At 37.8% G+C, this 18171-nt stretch overlaps 1 protein-coding gene across 4 annotated transcripts in view; it reads left to right on the forward strand.

Annotated features, from left to right (window-relative positions):
• The window catches only part of INPP4B (inositol polyphosphate-4-phosphatase type II B), a 217665-nt gene that overhangs the window by 155710 nt on the left and 43784 nt on the right, over positions 1 to 18171 (forward strand). For all 4 annotated transcript variants that reach the window (XM_014950034.1, XM_014950032.1, XM_014950030.1 and 1 more), the window contains 5 exons: positions 4859 to 5031; positions 6060 to 6183; positions 7236 to 7353; positions 12336 to 12476; positions 14545 to 14642. In XM_014950034.1, the coding sequence (XP_014805520.1) occupies positions 4859 to 5031; positions 6060 to 6183; positions 7236 to 7353; positions 12336 to 12476; positions 14545 to 14642 (654 nt within the window). The remainder of the gene's footprint in view (positions 1 to 4858; positions 5032 to 6059; positions 6184 to 7235; positions 7354 to 12335; positions 12477 to 14544; positions 14643 to 18171) is intronic.

The raw sequence follows: 18171 nt of genomic DNA on the forward strand, positions 1-18171 counted from the left end.
AAAGCCTTAGGGCTTTTCCTGTTTGATTACTAGCACATCTTAATAAGCACTTCAATGGGCTTGACTTTGAAAAGAGCAGAAGCTTGCTATTCTGCCAAACTTTATCAAATTTAACATGCAGTTTGACATACTGCAACTTGAATATTAGCATGTAGAAATGACTAGTTGGGTGCTAAGCAGGTCATTTCCCTGTGCAGGCGTGTTGATTAAGAGAACATGGGACTGAAGGGCGTTTTCCAGCAACCAAAGGGCAAATCCTGTCATAAACTGAACTTCCACAACTCTCTGATAGCAATGGAAGAGGTGTATTTACTCAGTACTTCGCTGCACTTACTCTTGTTTTAACCTTACACTGAAGTGCACAGTGGTGATACTACTTCTTTTACTTTAATCTTTCCATTTTCCATTTCAATGTGTTTGGCTTTCATTCCTTGTTTTAGTTTCCTTTCCAACTGTGTACTAGCGCAATTTTTGAATTGAGTTTCCTTACTTCATTACTAGGCTTTGACTCTTTTGTTTGGATACTAAATATTCCAAACAGGACAGGCTGCCCTTGTCATTTTAGCAACCTGACATTCATTTTGTAGTCTCCTTGTTGCTTCTGTTCTTGCTTCCGATGTCTTTGTTTTTGAGGTGTTTACTCTTTCAGTTAATTCTTCAGCCTTTTTCAAAGGATTTCCCTCTGTGTTGAGGATGCAAATCTTGCAATTGTAGCTTAAAAGAAATTTGTGTAAGTCCTTGAAGTGATTCTACAAAGCTATCATCAGTCTCTGTAGGACTAGAGGTCCTGAGCCGTGGTTGCCCCCCTGCATCTGCTTTACAGCAGCAACCAATTCTGAGCCTACTGATGGTTTTCTCAGGAAGGAGGAGTTGTAAGGCATCTTGCATCTCTCCAAACTCTTTTAGCCATGTAAGCAGTAGGTTGTAACCAAGCAGTATCCTCACATACCAACAACATTGTGGCAAGTTAGATCAGGTTAATCTAAACCTTAATTTAGATCAGGTTTTTAAAGCTCCCTTTATAAATAAATGAAATAAATTTCATTCTTTATGAATTCTATGACTATTCCATATTTAGCTCTTGCATATAAGAAAATTTTATTTTCCAAATTCTGGTGAATTTGTAAGCTTCAAAATACAGTGCTTTTTTTTGTTTGTTTCATAAACTTCAGTTTCACGGTGCTTCTCAGTTTCAAGGAGCAACTTAAAAGCTGCAGTATTTGCGTATAGGTGGGTGCTTCTGTTGGATATTCAGAGCTTTGTGTGCTGTTAATGAATGACCCTGTTTTATATTCTTGCTGGAGTATTTGCAACCGGATATCCTGCATAACAAGTGACATATGGCGATTTTAACAGACCAAAGACTGAGCAGCTACGTAGATTATTTTTTTTTCTAGAGTTGACTTTTCCAAGACCTCAGTCGGAGATACACCTCTTATTTTTATCTTAACACGCTAAACTTCCTTTAAAATAAAAGGATAAATACGAGACTATATTAGTCCATTCATGAATGTACTGTTTCCAAGAAACAATGCAATTGCTCTCTTAGATTTGCGAACCAGCTCCACCTTCTGGGGATTGAACATCCTTACTAATTGTGAACAAGAATTTTCAGTGTGAGCAAGGAGTAGATAATTCTTATGGAGACCTTAATCCCATGAGGGTATAGTTTTATCTTCTTTCCTTTTGGCAAGTACAATTCTATTTATATTCTATGATAAAATAATTTATCTTTCCTCAGTCACTAGGGTAAGATTTCCTACATACTTAGAATTTTTATTGTTTTCTACAAAGCAAAATACATATGTAATAAAAGCTCTGTATTCTTTGGGACATACAATTTTTCACATATTTAGCATGAATTTCCTTTAATGAAAAACATGGCCTTGACAATTTCAAATCTTTGAAGTCCTTCTTAATGCAACTGTTACTGACAAAAATTATTTATGTTAGTAAGTTAGTATTCCAAACATGTAGTCTCCCCAAAAAAATCATTGTGAGAAAATGATCTTGAAGCCAGTACTAGGTATGTGCAAAATAATTTGGAAAATCATAATAGAAGGTAGTTATCAGTTGTTTATGCCAGCCTGGAAGCCTGCATGAAGTAGAATCCACTTACATTTGTTCTGGGTCCAGTATTATTCAATATTTTCATTACTGACTTGGCTTATGAAATATGGATGATGCTTATAAAATTTGCAGATGCTTAAAGCTGGGAGAGGCTTTAAGCACCGTGGGAGCAGGATTAGAATGGATCTTGATGAAACGGAGCAGTGAAATATTAGGATGCAGTTCAGTAAGGACAAGTACAAAGTTATGTTCCTAAAGAAGCAGAAATACCCAGTGCAGATTGACGGGTTAAGCGGCAGCTCAGTAGAAACAGATCCAAGTGTTACGTGACTTGTGACCAGTGTATGACCCCCCTCTTTTATGAAAAAGAGTGTCAGTAAAGCCCTTTAGCCCTATCCCTGTAGCCTGAAATTGTAATAGCAGGTTCACAAAGTGTGACTAGTTCTAGAAATTCAGCTTTTTCTCTCTTGCCCTGGCTGTCAGAGCACTTGAAGATCCTTGGCTGTGTCTGTATCCAGCTCTGCTTTCCTATAAAAGTGGAACAGATGTCTATTATCTGTACCTTGGCATCTACTTTAAAGTGGCCAGGTATGATCTTTTTCATTATTTGCTCAGGTTAGCAGGAGACAACGACCTCTGTTCTTATCACATACAGTCCTGTTCACTGCTTCCGTACACATTACATCTTCTGATCTTACTCTGCAGTTGCTTTCCCTGGCATTTATTTATTGATTAATTTAAGAAATTACTACAATTTAAGACTCAAAAGGAGAGTTTAGATTGTCTGGTCTGTCTAGTCTGACTTCCAGTGTGTCACACTTTGTTGTCTACCTTATTTCTAAATTTGTCTCACAGCAGCCTCTGACCTTTGGTTGGTCTTTTGCTTTTATTCCCTAGAATAAACATCCCTGCTAGTACTTGTTATTTTCTCCTCGTGAAGAGGGGGAATCAAGTTGCTGCTCCTCCTTTTTCATAGGCTTAAGGAGATTAAACTCTAAATCTTGGTACCTCTCCTCTGCAAGCTCTCCATTTTTTTCAGCAGTCTCTTTAAAAAGTGCACACCAGACCTCGGCCTGCAGGGTATCGGTACTCTCTTAGTCAGTAACATGTATAAATACACCTCTTTTTGCTGGAACATGAAACTGGGGATGGCTTATAGAATCGTCTAGGTTGGAAGGGACCTTTAAGATGTTCTGTTTTGTTCACAATGGTTTAACCTCAATCTGTATAACTCCCCCTGAAATATGTATGACTGTGCTAAAACACAGGCCATCTAACCACAAAGGCGTTATTTGCAAAAGAACCCAAATTGTTCCCTGTGGCCGCTCTGTCCTCGTCTCTATTTCCTCTTTCCTGTGCCTTATTTTTTTTTTTTTTTTTTTTCAGTTTCTCCTGGCTTTCAAAGTTCTCTCCAGTCGTCTTGGCTACAGTTTTATTCATTTACATATTTATCTGGAGCGTAGCCAAATTGACTTTGAAACAGGCAGCTATGTCTTCCTGCCTAAAGAACTTCTTCAGTACTAACGAGTCTTTCATTGGCCTGACTCAGAATGTTACCTGAAACAGCGTGCTGTTATCTTCCACCTAATTACAATTTAAATTGAACAGATTTTAATTATCATTGATTCTTAATTGCACTAATCTACAGAAAATATGAGTCAGTGATGGACTATATTAAGTCGGTTGCGCTCCCTATTTATACATAGATTCTTCTGGAGTGTTGATTTCTCTTTCATTTTAAACTGTAACAATGAAACTGAGATGTAGATTCTGAAGGAGGGTGAGATTTGTTTAGTTGTTATTTGCAAAACCATATGTAACTACAATGTAGGTCTGATTTTATTAAATCCTGAAAAATTCAGGAACAGCTTGGGTAATTGGGCAAATTTGAGAGCTGTTCTGATTTTCCTCCATTCCTAGTTATCACTTCGCTTCATTTGTAACGTATTAAGGAGTCTCATTTCTCAAGCATTTCTCTAGCTTGTTTTTTCTGATATTCCTAGCATATGTTTTAACAGAGCAAAACATATTACAAAATAGTTCTAAATCTCTCTGCTCGAAGTAGCTAAAAAAATAATGAGTTCAATATCTCTAAATATTTAAAGAGAACAATACAGAGACAAGCTAAAAAGAAGGAAAGTGACCTGAGGGTTAGTGTTTTTCCAGCCTATACATTAAAAAGATAATATCCTTCCAGATATCTATTTCTTCTTGTTTTGCCTTCCAGCACCCACTTTTTCTTAAATGTGGGCTCTTCCCTGCACCACCCTCCTTTTTTTTTTTTTTTTTTTTTTTTGTATCTATTTCTTCTTGTTTTGCCTTCCAGCACCCACTTTTTCTTAAATGTGGGCTCTTCCCTGCACCACCCTCCTTTTTTTTTTTTTTTTTCTGATGGCACTTAATTTCTTTAAAATAGCTAGTTGTCAATGCTGGGAAGAACAGGAGATCTTCACCTCCACTGTATTTATCTTGTGCTAATTGAGTTTTCACTTGTATCCCTGTGTGTTCTCTTTATGACACTTCAATGCAAATTGTACAGCGAAGTTATGTCTCAGGATAGAGCTGAATTCAGGCCAAGGATTTACCCCGGTCTCGGTGGTAAGCTTGAGTCCTGCCTCTAAGTGTATTCTCCAGTGGCTTTTGCTGTACCACAAAGGTTAGGACAGAGCTGCAGGATCGTTTTTAAGTGTAGGATGATGTGCCCAGCCACTGCAGCCCTTTTTCTGTTCTGAAAAGAATTTTCACTGCGAGTTTTGTGTTTTGGAACGGATGATCTGTCTTGTTCTAGGTGACTGGTATGAACAGCTTTATCCCCTGGTGATCACGCTGAAGGACTGCATGGGAGAGGTGGTGACCAGGGCCAAGCAGTCCATGGCATTTGTTCTGCTCCAGGAACTCGCCTGCGGTTTGCCACAATGTTTGATGCTGACCCTAAGAAGAGATATCGTCTTCAGTCAAGCAGTAGGTTGTTTTGTGTCACTTATCTCCTACTGTTGCTATAATTAAGCATACTATTCATGATGGTGTTTGTGTTTTTCTTTTTTGGTTTATTTTTTTTTCCTTTGCCTAATTGAATGCAACTTTTTCATATGTTTTCCATTACATCCACTTTTAATTTCTCTATGGCATTATAAAATATATTAGTAAATGGAAATCCATAGTAACTGTATTATTGAGTCAGAGAAGTAGGTCTGCAATGGACTGGAAAAGGTTCCCTAATCTCCCTTTTGCACAAGGAAATTTTGCACAAATACTTGCACAAAAATGCACACCCATTTTAGTGTTCCTAGGTTATATGCCAGTATCCTCACCCGTAGGTGAAGTTTTCGAGTCTAGCCTTAAATATTCCTTGCTGCTATTCAAGCAAGGTATTTTTTTCTCCTGGTCGCCTTAGAAATGAAGAGCAGATTATTTGTTTTCAGTTTGTAGCAGTATTTTATATGTTTGAAGACTATTAGCTTGTCTCTCCTCAGACTTTTCTTCTTTTGATAAATAACTGAAGTCCTTTCGATCTTCTCCTGTAGATCATGTTTTCCAGGTAGATTTTTCTCTAAATGATTAATCTAATTTTTTCCCTTAAGTTACATGTTTTTCCTAACTTAACTAAGGAGTTAGGCTGCAACCATCATGGAGTTTCAGTTGCATTAGGTGCCTAACTAGTTTCAAATCCATCATAATTCATCATTATAATTCATATATATCCATATAATTCATTCATCATTAACTAGTTTCAAATTCCATCATAATTATAACCTGCCAACAAATGAAGCTTATCTAATGTAAAATAAGGGAATATTGCTTTTTACACCAAAAAAAAATGCCTGGGGACTATATTGGTGTGAAATTATGTATGTAGTCACTAAACAGAAATATCTATGCTGTTTTCTCAAATATCTAAATACTTCTTGTGTTGTGTATAATGATAGGTGGCATTTTATCTGTTTTAGCAGTACATCTGTTAATTTCACATTTTTTCATTGTCTTTATAGCTCGCTGGATTGGTCTGTGGGTTTATAATCAAATTGCACACGGGTTTACATGATCAAGGATTTTTACAACAGCTTCATACTGTTGGGTTGCTTGTGCAATATGAAGGACTCCTCAGTACATATAGTAAGTATCGTTCTTGGACAAAGTTCCTTATGCATCCAGACCAGAAGTTTACCCAGGAGGTTCTTATTTTAACCTCTGTTCTGCTTCCAGTAATGTGGCTTACTGAATTAACGTATATTATCCTTAGGAGACGTGCATATAATAGCACAGTTGAAGTCATTGATACTGTTGTGGATTCTGCATCAAAAATTACTCAGATATTTTATTCTCAATTCCTCTGAGAATGCTAGTTGCTAATTACTCCATGCAGAGTGCTGAACTACATTGTCTTACATACAGGAGACTCCTTCCTCACTGCAGCTAGTGGGACTTTTTGTTTTAATAAAAACTGTCTCCATTTGTACAAGCATTTGGCCTGACCCAAAAAAGCAGCTTTATACAGCTAACCCAGACAGCAGCTTTAAAGTTACTGATCCTATCGGCCTCTGCCCTGACTCTGTCAGTATTGATGATGTGAAGATAACTTGAAAACTGTTTAAATCCTAGTTTCTTACAGATAACATAATTTGATAGGTATTGAAAAGGAGATTTGGAGGAGAAACTGCTGTATGTTTCAAAATGCTTTGAATTACACGTATTGGAATCCTTCCCCAAATTAGAGATCTTGACAGAAGTAGAGGGATTTAGCATTTGGGCAGGTCTTTAATGCACAGGCAATTGCAGATCCTCACTTGAAGATTGCTGTCTGGCTCCCTTTTGCATGATACTCATTGTTGTTGTTCTCAAAACCTTTGTCCTCCATCAGCAGGACAGTCTTTAAAAACACTTTCAGAATAGACATAAATGGCTTTTCCGAGGTTATTCTATGCACATATAGAGCAGGCTGATTTTCAGAGGTGCTTAATACTCATAGTTATCATTTAGGCCACAGAGAATTGTCAGCAGTTCTAAAAATCAGTTTGCTTTTATGTAGGTTACTTTAATGTGGATTTAGAGCTGTGATTTTTAGATGCACAGACTGGAAAATATAATCCCCATATTGCTTTGCTATAGCCTATTCAGTGACTGATCTTGTCTACTCTGTTAATAACCTCTGTAATCTTCCCATATAGGTGAGGAAGCGGGGATGCTAGAAGACATGGCTGTGGGAATTTCAGATTTGCAGAAAGTGATGTTTAAAGTCATTGAAGCCAAATCAGAAGATTTTTTGCCTATTATAACAGGAAGGCGGTAAGAACTTTGTTTCCTGGAGCCCATGGCATGTAGTTTCAATCTGTAGCACATGAAAACCCAGATAATGGGTTTCTTGTTGCTGAATTCTATTATATGGAAAGTGCAGTAGTTTTACTTTTCATGAGGTGAATAGAGATGTAATGAGGTAGTAGGGATTTGCAGAGCTAGTAGTAATACGGGCTCTGGTTACTTTCCTGATGAAAACCTAAAAGCTCCAATTATTAATACAAATTGATCAAAATCTGGGTTGAGCAGAGTTTCTTTTGCATTTTTCATATATAGATACTGAGTCAAAAAGAAGTGAAAAAGGTCAGTATTTACAAAAATGGCATCTAACTGAAGAAACCTTGTTTTTGAGGTGTCTAGAACTTGTATTTTCAGTGTGACAAATGAAATTCCATTTCTAAGAGTTAGGCCTTGACTGTCTTAAGATGGAAACTGAAAACCTCAGATGCCAGAACTTTAGGCTTCCTTTTTCAAAAGTGACCGCTCTCTGAGCTGCTGAAGATCACACAGGACAAATGCAACCTCAGAAATCCTTGCATAAAGCCACTAATACGTTACAGATAAGCACTGCTGAGTAACAGGACAGAAACTGAAATACTTAGTAATTGTGGCTATAAGAGGGTTAACAGGATTGTTAGACAGGAGAAATGGGTTTTTCATCATCATCATTATCCCAGTCTGAAGCTCCAAATGTTTTTACTTTTGCAGAAATCACTTCCTTAATAGTATCGTTGTTTGTAAGATGGCTGTAAATTAAATTCAGCTAAAAGCAGCGACTTTTAGAAAAGATATGTTTCCTCTGAAGGGGGCTTTCACCACTGATTTACTTACTTATTCTGGATGATTCCTTCTCATCCTATGGGCCTTCCGAGAAAGCATTGAAATAAATAGCAGGAAGGCTGGAGTATGATAGGCAACACATTGGGAATAATTAAGAGTAATTATGGTGTGTAGATAAAACAGAAGAAATACATCCTTTGTAAATCACAGCAGTCAAAAATCTTGAAAAATCCAGCAGCTCCATTTACTGGCTTGCTGCCATTACTGTGGGACACTGAACTGTCACGCTAGGAGGTCCTGGGTTTGAAAGAGACTGGAGCTTTAAGCTGCCTCAGGCATTCTGGATTGATGGAGGAGTCAGTCTTTAGGAAGAAGAGTTACTGCCTGTGATTGCTCTACTGTACTTACTGGCAGGAGTTCACTGGGTGGAATTGGTATCAGACAAAAAAAAAAAAAAAATCTTTAAGGCTTATGTGAAGGAGTGCCATTCCTGTTAGAGCTATGATGAGACAGCTCCTATCAGACAGCGTTGGAAGTCAACCATAAAAAGAGAAGACAGTGGAAAACCTAGTTATTTTCTAATTAAAGTTTGAAAGCACCACAATTTTTAGACCATTTTGGTTTTTATAAGGTGTGACTTCATAATCTCTTAGTCTTATTTTATTGAGATGCAAGGCAGAAAATTAAGCTACAAATTCTTACCTTGCAGAGTTCAAAGTATTCAATTGTAATTGTATTTCTAGGGAAGTGCTTAAGACTGAGATTCTATGTACACAAACAAATCAGTCCAAAGAGTGCAGCATTGGCCATCACTGCACTAACCTGCTGGTGTGGGTGGCTGACCCCGACCATCCAGGTGAAGTGAAGCTCTGTTCAGGCACTCAGGTTCTTTTATTACAGACCAAAGTAGCCAACACTTACTTTTATAAAATTCTTTGATAGAACGTAGTTGATTGCAGAGGTGAACTTTGAGACATCACAGGGTTTGATACCATGTTCTCAACAAAGCCTGCAATCGGGCTAGCACTTAGAGCCACGTTGAAGTGGTCTAAAAAGTTGTCACTTTGCTGAAACAAGAGCTGGGTAAAGCACCTCCCAGCTGAGGGCTGCAGCCTTTGTCTATACATGATGATAAGAAATATCAGAGAATAAGTCAAATGAAGTCAAAGAAATTTATATTTTTAAGCAGTCCTGTTTTACTGAAACCATATACATTAACATTTTAATGCCTAAATGTATACAATTTGTTCTGAAAGAGATGATATATTATTTACTCTCTTAAACATGCTGGATTTCTCCATCCTGTTTTCCTGAGAGATCATTAAATGTTAAAAATTATGTACTGTTTTTTCCTTCTCATTGGAAAATGTAGTAGCCACCTTATCCATCTCATGTCAAAGTCACCTGGTATCTCTGCACTGAGTCTAACCATAAAGGAGAGAAACTACATGGTGATAAAATTTGCTCCTGTGTTACTGTTTCTTGTTTAAGTAGAAGCATAGGACGTATAAGATACTTGGTAAATTATTGTCAAACAAGTCCCCTAGATTTCCATACTTTGCATTCTTTTTATCTTTTTTTTTTCTTCCCCCCACCTGACTTCAGTACTGTTCCTGGCCTTACTAGACAGCTCTCTGGTCACAGCTTGATAGCCTTTGCCTTACATGATCAGAAGTAGGTTGTTTTCATTGTGCAGTTGGTTACAGATTTTTAAAAGTTACCAAGGATTGTTTCTGAGACTTCAAAAAATGTTTTGCAAAAGAAAAAAATGGACAAGGGGAAGCTCTCACATGGTACTGATGTTAATTTATCCTGCCTAAAGGTCAGCGTTTTTCAATGTTTTTTCACAAACTGCAAGATTTGTAGTGATTTGGAGGAGAGAGCGTGAAATGTAGCAATGCAGTGATTTGGTGGCATTTTGGTTCAGCAGCATATGCTATTTCAATTAGTCTCAACCAACATTTCTTCTCAAGCTTATGAAAGCACTCCATCACAGACAAATGTTCTGGTAGCATTTGACAGCAGCTGGGGGTGCTCACATGCAGGCTGGGAATGAATGCTGCTGTGCAAAGATCATTTGCACAGAGTTTTTTTTATTGTATTCCTTGCTAACCCTCTATTTCCTTCAAATGGGTGAATTAATTAAACAAAACACAAACCAAATAGACTTACAGGGAGTAGAACCATTTTTCTTTTCTTTTTTTTTTCTTTTTTCCCCCCGCTCTGAGACATGTGTCCATTCAAAACTGATAACCCTCCTCAGTAGGGAGCATCTGGCATTTGCTCAAAGATTACACACTAGTTCTAGTGTTGCCCGTACCAAAGCATATGCTGTTGCCCCAGCTGAATGTCATTACATTTCAGTCACAAGTCTGTACTGGGTCCATTTGATTTTGTTCTCAGATATATGGGCAGGAGAGAGGTTGAAACATAAGCTGGAGCTGTGTCCAGTTCTGGGCTCCCCAGTTCCAGAAGGACAGGGGACTGCTGGAGAGGGGACAGCAGAGGCTACAAAGATGCTGAGGGGCCTGGAGCATCTCTCCTGTGAGGAGAGGCTGAGGGACTTGGGTCTTTTTAGTCTGGAGAAGAGAAGGCTGAGGGGGGATCTGATCAATGCCTATAAATACTTAAAGGGTGGGTGTCAAGAGGATGGGGCCAGTCTTTTCTCAGTGGTGCCCAGGGACAGGACAAAAGGAAATGGGCACAAACTTGAACATAAGAAGTTCCACCTAAACATGAGGAGGAACTTCTTTACTTTGAGGGTGGCAGAGCCCTGGAAGGGGCTGCCCAGGGAGGTGGTGGAGTCTCCTTCTCTGGAGACATTCAAATCCACCTGGACACATTCCTGTGCAACCTGCTCTGGGTGGACCTGCTCTGGCAGGGGGTTGGACTAGATGATCTCCAGAGGTCCCTTCCATCCCCACATCATTCCCTGATTCTGTGTGTTTATCCAAGCACCAGTTCTGAGATCGTGCCACTCATCCCTCCAAGCTTGCCCAAGGTGTCACAGCTACTGCAGAAACTGCCCCTTTTCTTCAAGGTTTTCTGCCTTCCCCCTGCCCCCAAATTCTACATGTGGATAATCCAGATCATATTTAAATTCTTTAGCAAGCACATGACTGATTAAAATAAGGGTTGGAGGGACTTCATGATAGATTATTTTAACAGGTGCAAACAGTTTTCCATCTTAAGTTTACACACAGAAATTGTGTGAGTCCCTAGGCCCGGTTTCTGTAGGTTAGGGTATAGATCCTCCTTCCCTCCTGTTGCTGTAATACTCTTCCTTCTTGGTGGCATACCACATGCAGGAGAGAACATTTCAGTCCTCGTTATCAGTTGGTCCTCTTTGAGTGATTAAAATGCCAAATCCTGGGGAGAAATGGATTTGCTTCTAGTCTGTTCTCTTTTTTTTTTTATTTTGTTATTTATTAGACTGATTTGCTCTAGTAGCAGAGAGAAAGTTAATAAAAACTAAGTTAACAGCATGCCATTGGGTCTGTTGTGGGGTCAGACATTAATCCTCAAAGACAGGTGACATTCAACTTGAGGGTTCTGCATGATCAGGATTTGGACTGGCAGCCAAAGTCACATGTTTTTCATAAAGTCAGACCAAACACAAACATAAACCCAGAACTGCTATTTATCATATCCCTTCTCCTAAAATAGATTCATGTTTGTGTAATGAGCCTTCAATTATTATCTTCACAGAGTCAATTTTGTTATTGGTGGTGCTTTCTATCCCCAGGGAGAAAATCCAGCCACTGAAGAAAATGGGAATTTTGCTTTGGGCTTTAGCGAAAGGTTTTTGCTCATATTACATTAAGAGTGGATACAGAATCAAGTTGGGACTTCTGAAATGAAGTTGTTTTTGCAACTTGGGAAGATACATTTTAGAGTTGAGGTGTTCTTATTGATACTTTTATAGCAGAAGATGCTTTCATCTCTGGTCCTATTTTCACCTCAGTAAAGAAGTCACTATCAAGAGTGTATGATTATATATACTTGCCTTCTCCCATATAGCTTGGTTCTGCTCTTCAAACAAGCAAGCTGAATCATCCCATTTTATGGTTCAATACAATTAAGGGGAAAAAGGGAGAACTGATTTATAAGTCTACATGTTCCCTATAATTTCAAAAGGTTATAATTTCGAGCAAAACAATCAATATTCCTGTCCTTATTCTTTTTTTTCCTAGTGAACATTACGTTATAGAGGTCCAGCTTCCAGCAAAGATGTTTGAATTGCTGCCACAAGAGATTAAAGAAGGAAAGCTACTTCGCATGTATCCAGTACTCTTTAATGTTGGAATCAATGAACAGCAAACACTTGCAGAGAGGTAGGAAAAAAATCATGTTTCATTTTCTCTCCAAGTATGCTGTGCTAGTACAGGATATCTCTCAGGATTAAAAATAAATATTTTTTCTTATTTGCTCTTGCACCATCTCACATTGACCCGGTGTATTTTAAAATATATTAAAGGAAATGAGTGCAAGCTAGGAAGCAATACAAAATAATGAAAAAGTCCAACTGAAGATACGTCCATATGCAGGACTTGATTTCACAGTTTCCAAGTTTATATAGCTTATTCTTGATGCCATAAAGATGGGAAAAGTGATGTTATGAGAGGAGTGACATGGTCAAAGTGTACAAAACCAGTCATGACAATTGTGACTAGGAAACATCATGTTTTTCCAAAATCACAGAAAAGCAGTATGCAGTAACCAAGGAACAAGTTTGTGAGAGCTCGGATGGGTGGGATAGGCAGGAAGGAGTGTATTTTGCAAACATCCTGAAGAAGAAACATTTGACAAGATTTGGAAATAGCCTGGGTATAGGGGGACTTGCAGAGGAGTCGGTGTGAGAAGATGTCTGGCTTTCAGGTGAAGTGGCTAGAAGAATGGCATTGTTCACAGTGGTGATTTTACATTGTGCACAAAGCAAGCCATGAATGGAAAATTAATATATGTATATCTATAAGTGTAGATATATGTTGACATCTATATCTATCACGCAAATTAAGTTGGATTATTCCATGTGGAATCAGGCCACGCGCACTAACGGATGTAAAAGTTAGACTTAGTTAAAATATTGCTTAATTCCTAAAGCTGCATATCTGTCTTTGAGATTGGAAACACTGTGTTTTGGTAAAAAGTCTTTTTTAGTGGAACGGTGAATATAAAATTAGAAATAAGGCTTTGTGATAAATGTCTAGAGAAAAGTTGCTTTATTAGACGCAAACATCTCTTTTTTCAATAAAGCACAGCTGAGAATGTATCTCGTGACGGTACAGCAGTGGCTACTGAGGAGGTAGCTGAGTCTTCTCCCTCTTCGGTCCATTTAAATATTTTATTATTTATTATTTATTAATATTCTGCATGATGTAGCAGTACCTTTAGTATCTTCTGATTTATGGCTCCTTTTGTCTACCCGAATTTCTTACTTAACCCATCCATGGCTCTCTTTCTGTGTTCCTCCACTCCCTTTCCTGTCCTTGCCCCATAACACACCCCTGAGCCCCCCCTGAGGTCAGTGTGCTGCCCCCAGCCGAAATGCAGGCAGCTGGAGTCAGTCAGCCTGAGAGGCACAGCTCTGGGAAGCTTAATGGTGAAATCAGTGCTCAACAGCAGAGAAATTGGGCTGTCGTTAGTTTCAGATACAAGAAAGCAAGATAACTAACAGCTCAGTTAGGAGCAGTGTAAGGCAGAAAGGGTCCAGAGAAGTAATCAATTTGTAGCAAATGTTCTCAGACCAGAGCAGAAATTAGTTCTTCAGAAGGTTTTCCACCTGACACTTGCATCTCTTCCATCTTATGTAGCTTCAATATTGTCCAGCTCTGATAGAAATTAATATACCAGCAACAACAGCAGAAAAAGTAGGAGTTGGTGTTCTCTGCCTGTGGTGCTATTTGAAATTCCCACAAAGATGATGATAACAAATATCAGAGAATAAGGCAAATAAAGTCAAAGAAATTTATATTCTTAAGCAGTCCTATTTTACTGTAATAGTATACATTCAGATCTTTAATGCCTAAATATATACAATTTGTTCTGAAAGGGATGATGATTTATTATTTACTCTCTTAAACTAAACTCTCTAAAATATTTTGGGAAAAAGAATATGTGCTTTATTGAATGTTTGTCTGTAAATGGATTACTTTGTCCATAATTTTTTTGGAAGAATTATCCATAAGTAATCACCTTGTTCCCAAATGTTAGTTCCAAAGCACATGAAAGATCAGCTACTGTAGGTTTGAAAAAACCTAGTACATTCAACGTGAAAAAAGAAAAAAAAAATATTTTTTAATGCAAAGAAATAATTCTGAAGGATAATTTAGCTCTGTTTTGGTTTTGGTATTTTTTTTTGTGGGGGTTTTTTGTCATCATTTTCCTATGCTTTTTTTATAGGTTTGGAGACACTACGTTGCAGGAAAACATTAACCAGGAAAACTTAGAACTTCTAAAAGAATATTACAAGCTGTTTACAGAAAAAATGCCTCCTGATTGTGAGTACAAAATAATGCAATAGCCAGATGGCTTTGAAAAGGTTTGATAGGTGAAAGATTATAAGATAGTAATTTTAGCACAATATTAGTGTGCAGCTTTTGGATTTAGATGCTGTAACTTGTTCCATAAAGTTAAGCACAAAGGTGTCTGTGCCCAGCCCTGCTGAAGTCAGTAGCGATTGCAGGCCCAAGGCCATAGCAGAAACTACAGGGAGAGTGAAACAGAGTAATGATGAACTAAACAGCTCTTTTAAATTATTAATATAATCTGCTTTTTAATCTTTCAAGTAGAGGACAGTCTGTACCTACTATATTTGTACAGAAATACTCGGTGGGAATTTCCATCAGTTTCAGTCATTCCATTCTTATTTTGAATATGTATTAAGGTATGGCAAACCCCTGAGAAATCTGCAGATGCAAATACAAGCAATGAGCCATATCATCATGTCACTAATATTAATAACATGCTTCCATTAGAATAGGCCCTATATTCCAATTTCATAGAGATTTGGTATCATAAACATTGCTATTCTTTTACTTTGTTGAAAGCAAACACTGAAAAGACCATTTGTATTAATCTAAAGTAGTTACAATAGTCTTAATGACAAAACTATATTCCCAAATGTTACAGATTTTCAGCCTGATTTTAAATAGCTTGGATTTAGGTCTCTGCTCCTTCACTTGAGTTAAGGGGGGGTCGAATCTTTTGAATCCTACAGGACGTGTGTAACTCCTCATGGTGAATCCTGCTGGTTAAAATCCCATGCAAAGCTTCTGTTCTCTCACAGAACACCTTGTGTTGATTACTTTTGCTAATTATCCATTGCATGTGTATACTTGTAGTTATATCTAATGTGCCACTATGTATGTATGTATGTGTTTATCTTTTATATCAGAATGTTTTTCATTTGTTAATAATTTAGACAGAAGTGAAAGCTCTGTTCTAAATGGTGGGCAGTATGCCCAGCCAGCCAGCCATGACTGTGGCATTTCTAGGATTTCTACAGAGAAACTCATACAACAAGTCAGTAATTAATTTAGGGGAACCCTGCCAAGAACGCATCCTGAAAAGCTAACCTCATCCAGGGTTAGGTCTAAGGTAGATCTGCTACCTCATAAATGCATCTGATTAGATATAAACAAAAATTTGGGATGCATCTGATTAGATATAAACAAAAATTTGCATGCAGATAGTATTGGCTGCTTTTCATTAACAGCAACTAACCTTGTACTTTGTTCCTGCTGAAGGATTATTAGTGAGGAACACAGTCTTCTGGACTTCTCCCAGACTGTGCAGGCTTTTGAGAACTGCACTTGTCTAATTCATTATGTCTCTTCTGGTTATTATTACCTTCTGGCTTTTTCTCTACCTCTAAGATCTGAATCTGTTCTTTGTCCAAATTTTTACAGAAGACAAAGCACTTTCTGGTTCCATGCCCTTCCCAGAAGCTCCCTGCCATTATACAGAATCACTCTTTTTGGCTTTGAAGAACGTGCCTTTTAAACCAGCTCCCTGGAAAAAAAAAAAAGTGAAGCTCTCCAAATTGTTCAGCTGGGGGAGAACTTCAGTTCCTCCCCCGCTCCCCCACCTTTGTGCTCAAGTTCTTAGGAAGATAAACCTCCATCCAAGCTGGCAGCAGCCCTGGTATTGCAGCCAAATGAGAGCCATTAGGTGTAGATGGCTCCTTGATGGTTTTGTCACATCTTTCCAGGTAGTTTCCTCTAGTGCCAAATCTGTGCTACAACATAAATGCAGAACCTTGTTCACAAAGCTGGTAGTTACAAATAGCGCTCCTCAAGCCAGACAGAATTTGCAGACTCACGTGGCCAGGCTGTTGCATTCACCATCCTTAGGCAGCTTCACTTCCCTGCTGCTTCATTTGTATATTCCATTTCAAAGAATTCAATTTTACACTCCTTTACTTACTTTATAGGCAATACCTATAAAGGTATTGCCACCTTGGCTATTAGTTTTTCTCTCATCTCTGTAATTCCCATTGCCAACAATATCCAAGCTTTCTCTCTATTCTCAATTATTAACTCTTCAGCTGCATGTAATTGCATATGCCAAACACTAACTTTCTGTCTTCTTTTAGATAAATACGCTCTCTGTCACTCTCCTGCTTCTGAATCTCTTTAATTCTCTAATGGGAAACTCCAAAAACAATAAATAAGTGTGCTTCCAGAAAGATTCCTACTAAAAATGCCACCCAAATGTAGTTGTGATTTAGGCAGCAAAATAGTACCACTTTTATAGAATAGCTAACCATAGTGAGTGTACAAAAAAGTATGATTGTTGCTTATTAGTACATAATTAATTGAAAAGAGCAGCTTGGAACTCAATTTAAGTAGCTGAAAGCATAAAATCAGAGAAACCTGTGTCGTGAGTGATACCTGACGCCCACAGCAAGTCAGTGTTGCCAAGTTGATGGTTTAATACCACTTTGTGACACGAGGAATGTAAGCAATCCTGTCCAGTCAAGATGCAGCTCATTTGGCAATATTCTAAATCAGGAGAATCTTGCTTTACCTATGGTGAAGCCATCTCTCTGAGATGATGCATTTTCTGCTGGGAACCAAAAGAATGTTTACCAAGTGATACGTTCTCATATTCTGGAAGCATCTTTTTCGACTGCTCATCATATGCTGTGTGTTTTAAAGCAACAGATGCAGGATAAGCATAATAGTCTAGTGGGTTGTGATGTATTTTTATATGCTCTGCATCATCTGATTGTATGATCAGGAATTGTAATACCTGGGTAAAACAATCCTCATTAAGATCATTACAAAAGTAGCTTAGACGTACTTTTTCCTGCATTCTTTTTTCTTTTTGGCAGTACAGTAAGGGTAAGGCAACTTAGACATTTTTAGAATAGTTCTTTTTGAGTATATTTAAATTACTTCTTACTATGAATGATGGATAAGGGAATCTACAGAATTCATTAGAGATAAAAGGTAAAAGCCTGTTGATAAGAGGGATCATTCCAGCTGTGATCAGCTTAGGAGAATGGATTTTGACCTGCATTAGTAGTTGCCTCAATTTTGCTCTTTGAATTGAATATACATCTTAGGTTTGGGGTTTGTGTTATAGGGGTTTTTTTCCCCACTGGATGGAATGTCCTACTTTTTCTTGTTGGGAAAAAAAAGAGTATAAATTTGTTTCAACTAGTTATGAGCCTTTCTTTGGTGATAACTATTATTAAATTTCTTTTTATTTCACTACTGTAAGAAGAAATCATTTAAAAAACCAGATTTGGGGTGTTTCTACTTATTTTCAAAACTAATGAAGGTAAAGGTAACATTAGAACAAACCCCTCCTATAAATACACATAAAGCAGGAAAGAAAAATTGCCTATTCTTGAATTCCTTCTAGACATTTATGATTGATGAAACTTCAGCTCAGCTGCCATAGCCAGGCCAAGTAGGTAAAATTTTGAGTTTTAAGTAAACCCGAAATTTAGTATTTAATTAAAGTCTCATTTAATTTCAGACTGATTTCAGACTGATCCTCCGTTAGATTTTTTTTTTT

Source organism: Calidris pugnax, unplaced genomic scaffold (assembly GCF_001431845.1).
Source record: "Calidris pugnax isolate Ruff unplaced genomic scaffold, ASM143184v1 scaffold42, whole genome shotgun sequence".
NCBI lineage: Eukaryota > Metazoa > Chordata > Aves > Charadriiformes > Scolopacidae > Calidris > Calidris pugnax.